Source organism: Myxocyprinus asiaticus, chromosome 23 (genome assembly GCF_019703515.2).
Source record: "Myxocyprinus asiaticus isolate MX2 ecotype Aquarium Trade chromosome 23, UBuf_Myxa_2, whole genome shotgun sequence".
Taxonomy (NCBI): Eukaryota; Metazoa; Chordata; class Actinopteri; order Cypriniformes; family Catostomidae; genus Myxocyprinus; species Myxocyprinus asiaticus.
In genome coordinates this window covers 33,022,099-33,036,162 of record NC_059366.1, presented here as the reverse complement: position 1 = coordinate 33,036,162, position 14,064 = coordinate 33,022,099, and the positions used below count along the sequence as shown (strand labels likewise).

The 14,064-nt window shown below is 39.3% G+C and overlaps 1 protein-coding gene across 2 annotated transcripts in view; it reads right to left on the bottom strand.

The window, feature by feature from the left end:
* The window catches only part of LOC127413978 (protein jagged-2-like), a 57,106-nt gene that overhangs the window by 27,772 nt on the left and 15,270 nt on the right, over positions 1 to 14,064 (bottom strand). For both annotated transcript variants that reach the window (XM_051651587.1, XM_051651586.1), the window contains exon 3: positions 9,296 to 9,356. In XM_051651587.1, the coding sequence (XP_051507547.1) occupies positions 9,296 to 9,356 (61 nt within the window). The remainder of the gene's footprint in view (positions 1 to 9,295; positions 9,357 to 14,064) is intronic.

The following is a 14,064-nucleotide window of genomic DNA, read 5'->3' as shown; positions in this document are numbered from 1 at the left end:
AGGTTCCGCCTTCTACGGCTTCACCCCTCAAGCCTGCCACAGCTCCACCTTCTACGGCTTCGCCCCTCGAGCTTCCCATGGCTCCGCCTGCCACAGCTTCGCCCCTCGAGCCTGCCATGGCTTCGCCCCTCGAGCCTTCCACGGCTCCGCCTGCCACGGCTTCGCCCCTCGAGCCTGCCATGGCTTCGCCCCTCGAGCCTCCCACAGCTCCGCCTGCCACGGCTTCGCCCATCAAGCCTCCCATGGCTCCGCCTGCCACAGCTTCGCCCCTCGAGCCTACTAAAGCTCCGCCTTCCATGGCTCTGCCTTCAGAGTCTTCCACGGCTCCAGTCTCTAGTCTGTGGCCGCCTCCCAGGCCTCCTGACCCTATCTCGACCCTGTGGTCTCCACCTAGGCCTCCTGATCCTGTTTCAGCCCTGTGGCCACCTACCAGGCCTCCTGATTCAGTCACTACCCTGAGGTGGTCTTCTGAGTCTCCTGGCCATCCACCTGATCTGCTCTGGTCTCCTGGGTCTTCTGGCCGCCCACCTGATCAGCTCTGATCTTCTGAGTCTCCTGGCCGTCCGCCTGATCTGCTCTGGTCTTCTGGGTCTCCTGGCCATCCGCCTGATATACTCTGGACTCCTGGCTGTCCGCCTGATCTGCTCTGGTTTTCTGGGTCTCCTGGCTGTCTGCCTGATCTTCTCTGGTCTCCTTGGTCTCTGCCTGATCTGCTCTGGTCTCCTGGGTCTCCTGGCCATCCGCCTGATCTGCTCTGGTCTTTTGGGTCTCCTGACCGTTCGCCTGATCTGCTCTGGTCTCCCTGGTCTCATGGCTGCCTGCCTGATCTGCACTGGTCTCCTTGGTCTCTCGGCTGTCCACCCGATCTGCTCTGGTCTCCCGGCCTTCTGCCTGTTCTGCTCTGGTATCCTTGGTCTCCGGCTCCATCTTGGCCCTGCCTCCCTGACCAGCCTTCCATGGGCTTCAGGTGCTGCCCATTGGGGGGGGGGTTCTGTCATGATTCACTGTTGTTTGCCTTGTGTTTCTCCCCTGTCATCTGTTCCTCCCGGACTACATTTCCCATAATTCCCAGCCCTCATCACTGCCAGCTGTCCTTGATTGTTCTCACCTGTGTTTCATTAACTCATTAGTCTTTGTGTATATAATGCCCTGTTGTTTGCTTGTTCTTTGTCAGTTGTTATATGTTTTGACCTCCTGTTCATTGACCCATTCCTGTCAAAGATGTTTTCTGTGTTCCTATGTTTTTCCCATCGTGGATGTTTCTTTTGTTCCTGTGTTTACCCTGTTAATCTGTACTTTGTTTACTTTATTAAATACTATTTCGCTGCACCTAGATCCAGCTCTCGTGACTTCCTTTCCAATACGTTACAATTACAGTAAGGCACTTACTATGGAAGTGAATGGGGCCAGTAAATGTTTAAATACACAGTGCTTCAAAAGTATATCCAGAAAACTTAAACATTATATGTGATAACATGATTTTAGTGTGATAAAAATAGCTTCCTAAGCTTATAAAGTTATATCCAATATTACAACTTCGTTGGACCATGAAACCCCGTTATCAGGGTATTGAATAAGCGATTGTATCATGTTAATGTCTAGTAACTATACTTTTTAAACTTTTGTTTTTCAATAAAAGAGGGACTAGATGAAATAATTTTTATGGAAATCAACATTATGCTACAAAGTCTGTTGATTGAGCTTAGCTTCCATTGCACCCAGAACATTCATGTACTGTAATAAAATTAACTACTTTGTATCAGAATATCAATGAAGTATTTTGATGTAAAATGCTGCAATATTTTAAAATATCGTTTTCCCCCTAATCCCAATCACATTGACTGAGAGAACTGTAATGTTGCAGTGAAAGAACTTGCTATTTCCGATGGGGATGGGTAAAATATAGGGAATTTGGCTTAAATGTACACAAGGGCCAGAAAACTTGTCGATGTCCTATTTGAGGAAGCATTAGGAATACATCAGTGTTAGTTCTAACCGGTCACTGTGTTTGACGGTTAGCCAAGGTGCTCTATAAATCGCCCTTGTGTACGTTCTCTCACAAATCCTTCCCCACAGCCCAATTCAACCCATCTCAGTCCACTCGCAGACTTCCTTAAATGGACTCACAATTCCGAAAGTGGAACAAAAGCTTTGACATACTGTCCTACTTTCCTGACTAAAAAAAGGAATTCAACACACTCTTTCACATCAAATGTGCCATCCCCCCTTTTGCTGTCCTCACTTCTTTAAAGCTCTATCTCTTCTGTCTCTCTTTCTCTCCCCACTTGAAATATTAAAAGCTAGTACTCATCTCCTAATTCATTTCCAGCAATAAAAATACAAACCAATCACTCCCTCACTATAAGCTGAAGGAGACACTTACAGACTGTTACTGGGTAGAGTCACACTGTGAATGTGAGACCCTGGGGATGAGCCAGTTCAAGAACTGTCACACACATACAGATAAGAGCCCTAACAATCAGACAGGTAAGCAGATGAGCAGCTCTCGCCTGGTCTGCAATGTAATCAGTTGTGTTTATCCATGGGCTCAATCAACACAAGAACTACAGCCTTGTTCTGAGAGCCTCTCTCTTATCATAACAACACCTTTAGATAAAGAAAAGGAAACATGAATAATGGCTGCTTTTATGCATTAAAGCCCCAAGAAATTGCTTGAAATGCACAGTTTTCTATGTTTAAAACCTGCAAACCATAGTTAAGATTTGTTCAAAAATGACTGGTGTGCCTCTGCATATTCTAACTTAATTCTATGAGTAGCAAGTGATAAGGAAGGCTCCCGGTATTATAAGAGATGATACACATCCTTTGTATCCTCAATTTGAATTTTTGTCTTTGGGCCGGCTTCTTTGGAGTGTTGGGTGTTTTTACTAATTGCTATATATTTGCTTATGTGCTAGAGGCCATACACCTATGTAACAGAAAAAAAAAAAAAAAGAAAAAAAAATGGTGTTTACTCATCTAATTTATTTAGTATAATTTTTTTTTTTTTTTAACTGATGCAATATGTTTTTAATGTATTGTTTATTGTACTTTGTCTTAAAGGTTTTTGCCTGTTTGTGTCTATCGCCCTAATTCTAATTACCCTATAGGGGATTAATAAAGTTGTAAATTAATATTTTATGTTCAGTGTTGAAGTATTTCATATTAAAGGGCTCATCCCATTTTTTTTTAAATAGTTAAAAGGCTTTAGTTTCATCACAACCATGAAAGAATGAATTTTGAATGAGTTTGCCAGTAGGTTGCAGGTGGTATTAGGGAAGGGACATTCTCAATCTAGAGAGCATTTGATAGGACAAAAATCTGTGTTGTGCAAGATGAGACCATTTTCCCAGTAGTGAAAGACTGCACATTTTAAATGCATTTATATGCTAAAAGTACATTTTGTCAATGATTTATTGAATAGAAATAGCTTCAAGGCTAATTAAAATGGACTAAAATCCACAAAACTAGAATTTTTATTTCATGGGGTTGCTTTAAAACAAAGTGCCCCTTCTTTTGTTTTCTAAGTTTCTTCTCTTTCCTACAATTTTCTTTCTGTTCAATTCACATCTTTCCATCAGTCTGTCTCCAGTTTGCTCTATCACAATGGGTGCAATTCTGCCCCCATCGCCACAGCGATAACAGATCACAAACAACAGACCAAAGACAGACAAGGCCAAATAAATCCCTCTAAAACTACACAACACCATATTACCTCTCTCTCTCCCTCTCTCTAACTGTCTTTCTCCATGTTAATGTCCCCCATCTTCTAAAATGCCACTTCCCTTTTGCCTCTTTTTCTATTAATCTACTTTATAACCATCTACAGAGCTACCAGCCAGCACTGAAGTGAAACACAATAATGGTCCTTTTTTTGTCCCTTGACAATGAAGGAACAATGTTGACCTGCTGGCCAGCAAGAGCTGTTTAGAGTCCAAACACAGAGTTGGAGAGATGGACTGCCTGAATGGTAAACAGCCCCACGGGACCCTCTATTCCAAGGGCCCTGTTACCTGATGCCCAGTAAACTGACTTCTTACATCTAAATCCTAGTAAGAAATCATTCCAGATTGTTCTGATTCTTTTATGGCCAGATCTACACCTGTGAGCTAAGCCTATTCTCTGGAAAACGCACACCTATGAAATAAAATTAAAACATAAGGGAGGTATGACACCATTGTGATTAATTGCTCTCTCTTGCTGATAGCACACAAATTCTTCAAAAATGTACATAGTGTCCTTAATCCTATAACGCCGTGTAACTCTCTGCTGAAGCTGAAAAGCCAAAACATTTATGGTATGTAAGTTTCACATGTTTATGGCACCATCTATTGGTTATTTGTGAAAAAAGTGGTATCAATGTTTATATCGATCTATTGTTGAAAAATGACTCTTATGTTGGGATAAATGACAACTTATTTTAATAAAGTAAAAGTGACAGTAATGATTATATTGTTACTGATATTTTAAAATGAGTATTTGCTGAATATAAGCAAATTATGCTTGGTTAATATTTTGTATATTATTTTATTGAAAAAGCATGTTGAAAATGCATGTATCAAATATGATACAACAGGCTTTTGAGGTATATCTCTCAATCACCATTACATTCCATTTATGCCCCCTATAAAATAATAATAATAATAATAATAATAATAAATCACAGAGCTTTGCAAATTCTAGCATATACATTTTGTAAGATATATTTAAAGTGTGAACTAATATTTCTGTGTATTTTCATATATGTAGCCTGCTCTGTCATCATAAAGATTATTTTATTATTGTACATTAAGTTGTGATGATGTCATCTTACCATAAGTTCCTGAGACCCAGCAAAAAAAAGTTTTACAATTTCCAATATAGTGTTTGATGCATAAAATACATATGATAAAAATTGTTTATTGAAAAAAGAATATTTTATTCATATTGTATTTGATGTGCTGAATTGAACTGTGATACAGTTCAAACTATATTTATAGACCAAGGAGAGGAAGCTGTCATGGCCAAACTCTCAAACATTTGGTATCTCTGAAAAGCCCAGTGAATCCTCTGATAATACCCAAAGACTTACCACTGTAGCATGTATGGGCTAAGAAAAACTTAAATAACAAATGTCCTACACAAAAATGAATTGCTGGGCCTCAGGAGGATAACGACATTTAAAGCCTAATGTATCAAATATGATACATTAAAAAACAAAAAAACATGCAATTTATTTTTTTAACAATTTCTTTTTAAAGTTTGTCTAATGGTACTAAAAACAGTTTAATGCTAAATATATATATAACTTTCTGACAATTCTTTCAGATGTGAGGCTTTACAGGGTTAAAAATATCATAATTATTCGAGCCATACAACCCCTGCCAGACAGATTGTTCTGTAGTATACAGTGCTTAATACAAGATGATTTTGTATTAAATATTATCAATTAAATGTATTGATTAAAAACCAGAAGTAGAAACATAATAAAATGTTAATCTATAATCTCCAGGCAGATAATGATAGTAAAATAATTGCCCTAGAGGAAAAATAACCAGCACTAAGGAATTTCCACTCAAGTAGTAATTTCTGGCACTGGTCCACCTGCAATACATCAGGAACATTCACATAGTCTCATTTTATTGAGTGTTGTCTCAACATCTGAGTGTTGTAGCTCCAGTTTTCTTAAAGGGATAGTTCACCCTAAAATAAAAATACTGTCTTCCTTTTCTCACCCTCATGTTGTCCCAAACCCATTCCTAACTTTCTTTCTTCCATGGAACACAAAAGGAGGGAACAGTCTCAGTCACTGTTCACTTTCATTTAATCTTTTTTTCCATACAATGAAAAGTGAATGGTGACTGTGGCTGTCATTATGCACAACATCTCTTTTTGTGTTTTACGCAAGAAAGAAAGTATTTAGCATTTTGAACAACATGAGGGTGAGGGCATGATGACAGGATAACAGACTAATGATAGAAAAAAAAAAAACAGACTAGACTTTGCTCATAATCTGCTGGTGAGATCTTGTGTTTGTTTAAGCAAATGAATACCATACATACGTGCTTGATAAAGGTGTGTGTGTAAACATATAAGAGCCTTGTGTTTACCAAAGTGCAGTGTATGTGTGTCTGTTTGTGAGAGTGTATATTCATGCCAGTCCTGTCAGTGGCCTTTTGCATGGTAATTAATTGGCTCAGGTGTATTTGTTTTTATGAGTGTGTGCATCTATGTGTGTGTAAGTGTAGGTATGCGTGTGTCCTGTCAGAGCCTTACTGGATGATAATAAAGCGTTGTGAACATGTGGGATTGTGTGTGTGTGTGTGTAAGTGTGTGTGTGTGTGTGTGTGTCGATGTGTATGTGGAGAGTAGTAGTATTGCAGCTGCTCAGGCAATAATTATCTCACAGACATGTGTGGAAAATAACGAGCAGCTACAGTAATTAATGGCTTAACGAGGCGATGACCTCACACTCTTTGTTTAGACCCAAACTATCTCCAGGGACTTTAAACATGACACACTGAGTATAAACAGTCTCCATCTACATCTTAAAACAACCTCCATGCCCCGTTAAGGGCACTAGTACACTTACCTAAGCCTGTAATAAGAGCATGTCATAAAGCAGTTATAGCACTGTAACAACACATGTATAACACTAGCAATTATGCTGCATTACTGTACCCTTATCAAATATGCACGTCAATATATAGGACCACAAGATATTTATACTCAAATAAACAAAGACATGGCTCAGCCAAGTTGAAATGCATTTGCTTGTTCAGGCCGCATTTGTAAATTTTACCCAAACATAAATACAGAAAATTCTGACAATCCTTTACTCACCTTCGTGTTGTTTCAATCCGTTTGACTTAATTCTTTCTACCAAAGAACACAAAAGGAGGTGTTAGGCAGAATGATAGCAGAATGACTATCACCATTCACTGTCATTGCTTATTTTTTCCATACAATGCAAGTGAATGGAGACTGAGGCTGTCAACATCTCCTTTTATGTTACAAAGAAGAAAGTCATACAGGTTTAGAATCACATGAGGGTTAGAAAAAGTTTTTTTTTTTTTTTTTTTAATTACATTTAAAAAAGTAATGCTGGCGACAAAGAAAATGCAGCACATAACAGCTTTTGCTTTTAGTAGCACAATTGTCTAAGCAATTTTATCTTCCTCCTTTTTGTTTTTATGAACCACACCAAGTGCAGCAAATTTATGCTGCATTATCATCAACACATAAGTAAACTTAATATTTGCATATAGTGCAGGAAAAGCAGAACACAATTACATCTGTTATGCAGAAACACATTTATGTTGCCAAGTGTAAATTTAATGTGCATAGATCTTATTCACCAGCCTGATCTCATGAAATTTATGTGACCATGGCAACATTTTCTCAACCAAAATTATGTGCTGTATTACAAATTTGGCTGTATTTTCCTAGTGAAATGTCCTGCAGGGTGCTCCAAAAACAAGTGAAATGATGTTGTAAGCAGACGAGGTTTGTAAGGTGAATTTTAGATGCATGTTTTAATGAGTAAAATGTACTTCCCTAACCTAAACCTTTAGCCTAATCCTAACCAATGGTGACCTAAAAGATAAATGAGAGGTGGAAAAAAAAACAGACATTCTTATCCAACACCTAAACCTAACCGATAGTGTTTTAAAAGCAAATTTATCACGAAAAGCAAATTTTTATTCTGAAGCAACCATGTCATTTCATGTCGCTTCAGCTTTACTTTCACTTTTGTTTCTAGCAATCTTGGCTGGGCTCAAATCTCGGTCTTCCGAGTTCAAAGTCCAACACTATATCAGGTGCGCTACCACGGAAGCTAATCACGATGGAATAAGTGTGCTAATGTATCATTTTTAAATAATGCATTAGAGTAAAGGTGTTTTGATATCATAACATAGCAGTGTGTGAGTAATAAAGCTAAAAATAAGGGTTTATAAAGTCATAATCAACCGTCATACTCATGATTTGTATGACAGTGAATAAAACACACAGTTGTTGTAGCGCCTCTAATGATCATTTCACCAGGAAGCTGCAGCAAAACATAGAAAGCGGCACGTAAAAGTCAGTTTGCAAAAATGTAGCTATAGTAACATTCATTCTATGAGACTAGGTTGCTATTCACAGAAGCCATCTTTGATTTTTGATGGAAATGAAAACCAGGCTGTGAGGGATAGACTTAACGTCTCTTCAATGGCATGCACTGCGAAAAGCTGTATAAAGCTCCTAGATCACACCTAATTTTACAAAACTCATGTTGTCTAGAGTTTTTTGTCTACTGAAATTTCTTGGAAAGATAATTTTCTTATTGTTTTGTCAGCGGAATGATCCAAAAACACTTTAAACAACTGTAAAACCATTGAAGAGACTATATGTCTATCCCCCACAGCCTCGTTGTCATTCCTGTCAGAAATCAAAGATGGCGCTGCTGTGAATTAGGTCTATAACAATTGGATAGCTATCTGACAGATCAAGACACATGCAGTAAATACAGTAGGCCCAATGTCTCCTTTATTTCTAAATCTATCTATCTCTCTCAAAAAAACAAAACTACATTGGTTGTTAATGGTCAGCCAACACCCAGAACATAAACTGAATTCCTTCATTGATGGTCCTTCTTGTCAGAGTCATCCTCTATAATGAAGCAACGCTGAACCACAGGTGGAGAAAAGGAAAACAGGACAAATCTGCGTGAGACAACACACTAACACACACACATGCATTAACATTCACACTGTGTGTAAAAATGCCTGGAAGCTGGGTCTCCATACCGTTTCTCCATTCAGTTTGGACTGAAAGTCCAATAAATCAGAATCTCTGTATTTTTCCTATTATAAATGCAGAATTACTCCAATCCAGGCCCAGATGAAATCATTTTCTGTACTGATTTGTAAAGAAAGTCTGTTGAAACTCTGAGACAGAATGAGGAGGAATCTGTCTGAGCAACACTCATGTCGAGAATATGTTTAAGAGTCACATTAAATAGCATAGCATAGCGCAACACCCAGGCTAATGCATCAACCCATCTGTTTCAGTAACTGAATCTGTATCTCCACAAAGAATATATCCCCTGTCATTCTACATCCCTGTATGTTTCTCTTACGGTCAAATGTCAAACTCAGCCCCCACATATCTGACTTTCTGTGACATTTATAGATGTGAACTTGAGTGATGCTTGCTCAGAAGAGTGATTGTATGTTTGGTGTTGGCATTTCTGATAAACTGATGGAATTTTAAGTATATTTGAAATGTTGGCAGCAATGCATGGTAATGTGTGTGTTGGGAAATCATTACTCACTGTTGTCAGTGACTGTTTCGTTGTCCCAGTCCCAAGCCTCCACGATCAGAGTGTACGCTCGCTAGGAGAGAAAGAGAGTGAGAAGTTAGCTAAAATAATTACACATACACATCTCCACAAACTGAAACATAAAATAAAACAGCACACAGTAAAAAAAAAAAAAAAAAAACAGAAAACACACCAAGCTTTGTTAGACTACCTACAGAGTCTACAACTGTGTTAGGGTTAGTAATTATAATTAGCTTTATATAAGGGGGCCTGGGTAGCTCAGCGAGTATTGACGCTGACTACCAACCCTGGAGTCGCGAATCCAGGGTGTGCTGAGTGACTCCAGCCAGGTCTCCTAAGCAACCAAATTGGCCCGGTTGCTAGGGAGGGTAGAGTCACATGGGGTAACCTCCTCGTGGTCGTGATTAGTGGTTCTTGCTCTCAGTGGGCACGTGGTAAGTTGTGCATGGATCGCGGAGAGTAGCATGAGCCTCCACATGTGGAGTCTCTGCGGTGTCATGCACGACGAGCCATGTGATAAGATGTGCGGATTAAAGTCTATGGTATGTCCTCATTTAGACAGCTAGGAAAATGTGTGTGTATGTGTGAGAATTTATGTGTGTGTGTGTGTTGGGCAGGATGTAAGTCATAACAATTATGAGAATAACCTGGTTCCCACAGTCTGGTGACTGATTAGCCCAGTTCTAAACCAAATGAGAGGTGAGATGATGCAAGGGTGTGTTTGTGTGTGTATCAGGCCACTGCTGTAGTCAGCAAATCATTTACATTTATGCATTTGGCAGACGCTTTTATCCAAAGCAACTTACAGTGCCCTGATTACAGGGACAATCCCCCTGGAGCAACCTGGAGTTAAGTGCCTTGCTCAAGGACACAATGGTGGTGGCTGTGGGGATTGAACCAACAACCTTCCGCTTACCAGTTCAGTGCTTTAGTCCATACGCCTCCAGTCAGGGGCGGACTGGGAAGAGATATCGGCCCTCCATTTGAAATAAAAATCAGCCCAAAAGTTGGTTGGGGGGAGGGGGGTTTGGGGGATGGTAGTTGCCCTAAAGTTGTTGAAGAGGGTGGGGGGGGGGGGTGGGGGGAGTGAATGTTCGCAGCCAGCTCACCTTGAAAAGTCCAGGTCATTAATTTCATGGGAAAATGGCTTGTGAACTCAAGTGGACTAACAGCAGTGGCAGAATCACTTCAAAAGGTTCCTGAACTAGTAGTACAGTGAATGAGGTGAGCCAACTGTAAGGCAGGAGAGGTCATGTCTCATGTTCCCTCCTCACCCAAATGAGGGGTCCTAGAGTCTCTTCCCTTTAATCTGACAGATCTTGAGTGCCACTGGGATTACAAACATTGTCCTGCATAGACATTTCAGTAAATGTCCATGCCTCTACCCAAGCAACTGATTCCCTTGCAAATGTCAAGAAATGTCTCAAGATCTCTTCCATGAGCACTTGGAACAATCCTACAGTGTGTAAATATGATATAAATTCTTTCACAATTTTTTCTTACTTTTTATCTGTATTCTGGCCTCTACTTCTCTGAGCAATTTTGGAACTTTGTATAGCAGCACTATAGTGGATACATCGTTTTTGTTGCATTCCTCATTTGCAAGTTGCTCTAGATAAAAGTTTCTGCTAAATAAGGAAATGTAGGACTTTGAGAGGAAATCTCTGGGATAGGCACAAAAAGAACAGCATACTTGAATACCTTTTTTCCTTTCTAACCAAAAAAAATTATCAAGCTTAACTCAAACTTAAAACTTCTAGCATCAATTTCTTTCTCCTTTATATATATAAATATATATTTTTTTCTTTCTGACACAAAATAAATAAATAAAATAAAATCAAGCTTGGTTGGATAGTTTACTCCAACTTTAAAATTCTAGCATAATTTTCTCGCCTTCATGTTGTTCCAAACCTGCACGACCTACCTTTTTCTCTGGAACACAAAAATAAGATGTTAGGCAGAAAGACTCAGTCACCATTCACTTTCATTGTATGGAAAAAAGATGAGTCAAACATTCTGCCTAACATCTTTTTTTTTTTTTTTTACATTCCACGGAATAGCTACTGTCTTGTTAAGAGATTAATTTCCTTCTAACAAAAACAAAATAATGCTTGCTTAAGTTTGTTCAAAATGGCTTAAAAATGGTTTAAAACCACTGCATTTATTTTAAGAAAGAGACAGGAAAGCTTTTTATGATGTTAAAACAAACCAAAACAACATGAAACAAACCTTCACAAAAACTGCCATTTCTGAGATTGTTTTAGCAGATATGTTTGGTTTACAGGCTTTTCTCTTTGTTGGGGCAGAGATCAGATTTACTGCAGCAGGACTGCATGAGAAACATGCCCATGGATTTTGTGTGCTGTCACTCACATCTTTTCTCTGGAAGCATGAATTAGCACGCTAACATCAGTGAAGCCAAACTGCTCAAACTTGTAGGTGCATGCAGTAGAGGGTTGGAAGAAAAGACTCCTGATGCAAGTAAATCTTTAACTAAACCTGAAGCAAAATTCACATAGGGCTAACAAAAAAAATTGCTAAAACTCACTCTTGAATGAAACTTGAATGTGAAATGTCTTTGTGCGAATGTGCAAATGCAGACAGCCTACAACAGATACATTACTGTATGTAAAACACTTCAGAAAACAATATACATGAATGTTTAGGGTTACAGTGGAAGAGATCATTCATGGAGACAAAAATTACAGCAACTCTGAATAAATCTCACTTCTAATGCCGAAGAACTACCAGACAAATACAAAAACACCATCACCATCTCAATACGAAAATAATATTTCATAGCCCTTTTTTTATTTTATATGAGTTTGGCAAAAACATTGCATTAAGTATAATGTCACACCTGTTGCCTTATTGGCTCCATTGTAAGAATAATTGTAAACATCAGAACACTGAAAAAGGTACACAGACCAACACATTTCGAAACCTTTTGCATTTCTGGAAATATTAAGTGAAATGTATTATTATTATTATTTAAGTTATTTCTAAGTTCATGTGATTTAGCCTTGAGGTCTTCAATCAATGCATCTTGCAGAAGAATTCAAACAGACTCCATTCTGGAAGACAGGACTTCATGATTTATTGATCATCAAACTTAATGATACCCTCTCATTTGGGCAGCTGTCATGAAAAATTAGCCGAATACAAAGCACATGGGATACTGAAGCAACAGATTTACCTTAAATGTCCAAATTGTATAATAATAAAACAACAGAATGCAATGAACCAATAACAAACAAGACTTTCATTCACTGATTGATCCTCTGCAAGGAAGCCTATGAGGATTGGAATTTGTTCAGAATGTACTGTTGTGTACTGAAGTGTCGATTGCTCAACCGATAAGACATTGAAAATGCGTCTTTCTGGCCACTTACCACATTTGTGGAGAGATGTATTCTCAATGTTTCTTTGGCTAAATAACTGGCACTCAAACATCTTGTCATGTGCTAATCTATTTATTTACAACACCCAGAGTTAAATCCAAAACCCCAGTCAATGTGTCAAGATGTTCTGGAAGGGCCTGTACATGAGTATTGATATAAGCACCTGGTAATTTCCATAAAACACAGTTACTAACCTCTAAAGACAGCCACCAGACATCAAACTCAATTTCAGGGAGGAGCAGGAGAGGAATAGATTTTCTCTTTCATTAGTCAAAGGGAAATAAGACACCCACATGCATTTACACATGCCAGAAGGTACACAGGCACACATGCACACACTACCAATAAATAAATTACACCTCCTAAGTGACACTGAGCAAGCAGCACCACAGTTTTTACACCATTAGAGAGTAGTGAGGACATTTATTGTGAGATCAGAGCTTGCATGTACCTTTTGTTTACAAACACACACTCACATACACACACACCAGGTCTGAAAGAGTAGAGTATACTGGTCTTTAAGGATTCAGGTCAAATGCAAATCAATGCACAGTTACATACACACACACACACACACACACACAAGCAGGAGATGTGCCTCTTAAAGCTGAACGTGACAGGTGCAGGTTGGTAACACACCTGAGTTAGTCACTCCATACAGTGTTTTAGTTTCTGTGGCACCGAATTGACAATGCTTTTCCATCGTGTACAATTTCAAGGAAAGAGTTGGTTTATTAGAACAATAAATCATGAGAGGCTTTGTATTACAATGATTTTATCACAGTGAAGAGGTGCTACTTTTAAACCCCCTTACTATGGCAAAATCACACTCACGCTTGATCTTGAGGGTATTTTTTGAAAGCCTTTAAAATGGCGGCAACAGCAATATAATAAAACATTCTCGTTTAAGTGTAATGGGAACCAGCTGGTATGTGATATCTGTGCAGTATGTGTAAAACATCACTCCCCCGGCCTCAAGAGGTGCACTAGCGACTGACGCTAGAGGCTGTAGCCTTTAGCCTCCTCGATAGCGCGCCCACCTCCCAGCCGGCTGACGCTGGTTTGAATCCCATTCAGAGCGAGTCAGGCAGGACCGGTTACAGTGGTGCAGTGGCCTGGATGGGAGTGAGGTTTAGGGTGGTGAGTGTAATGGTTGCCAACTGGTCCATGATAGATGTGCGCTATGTGTAAAACCTCACTCCCCTGGCCTCAAGAGGAGCACTAGTGACTAAAGCTAGAGGCTGTAGCCTTTACCCTCCTCATTAGCGTGCCCGGCTGATGCCGGTTCAAATCCCACTCGAAGCAGATTGGGCAGGACCAGTAAGTATTCAGCAGACAAAGCGACTTATAGCACATTAA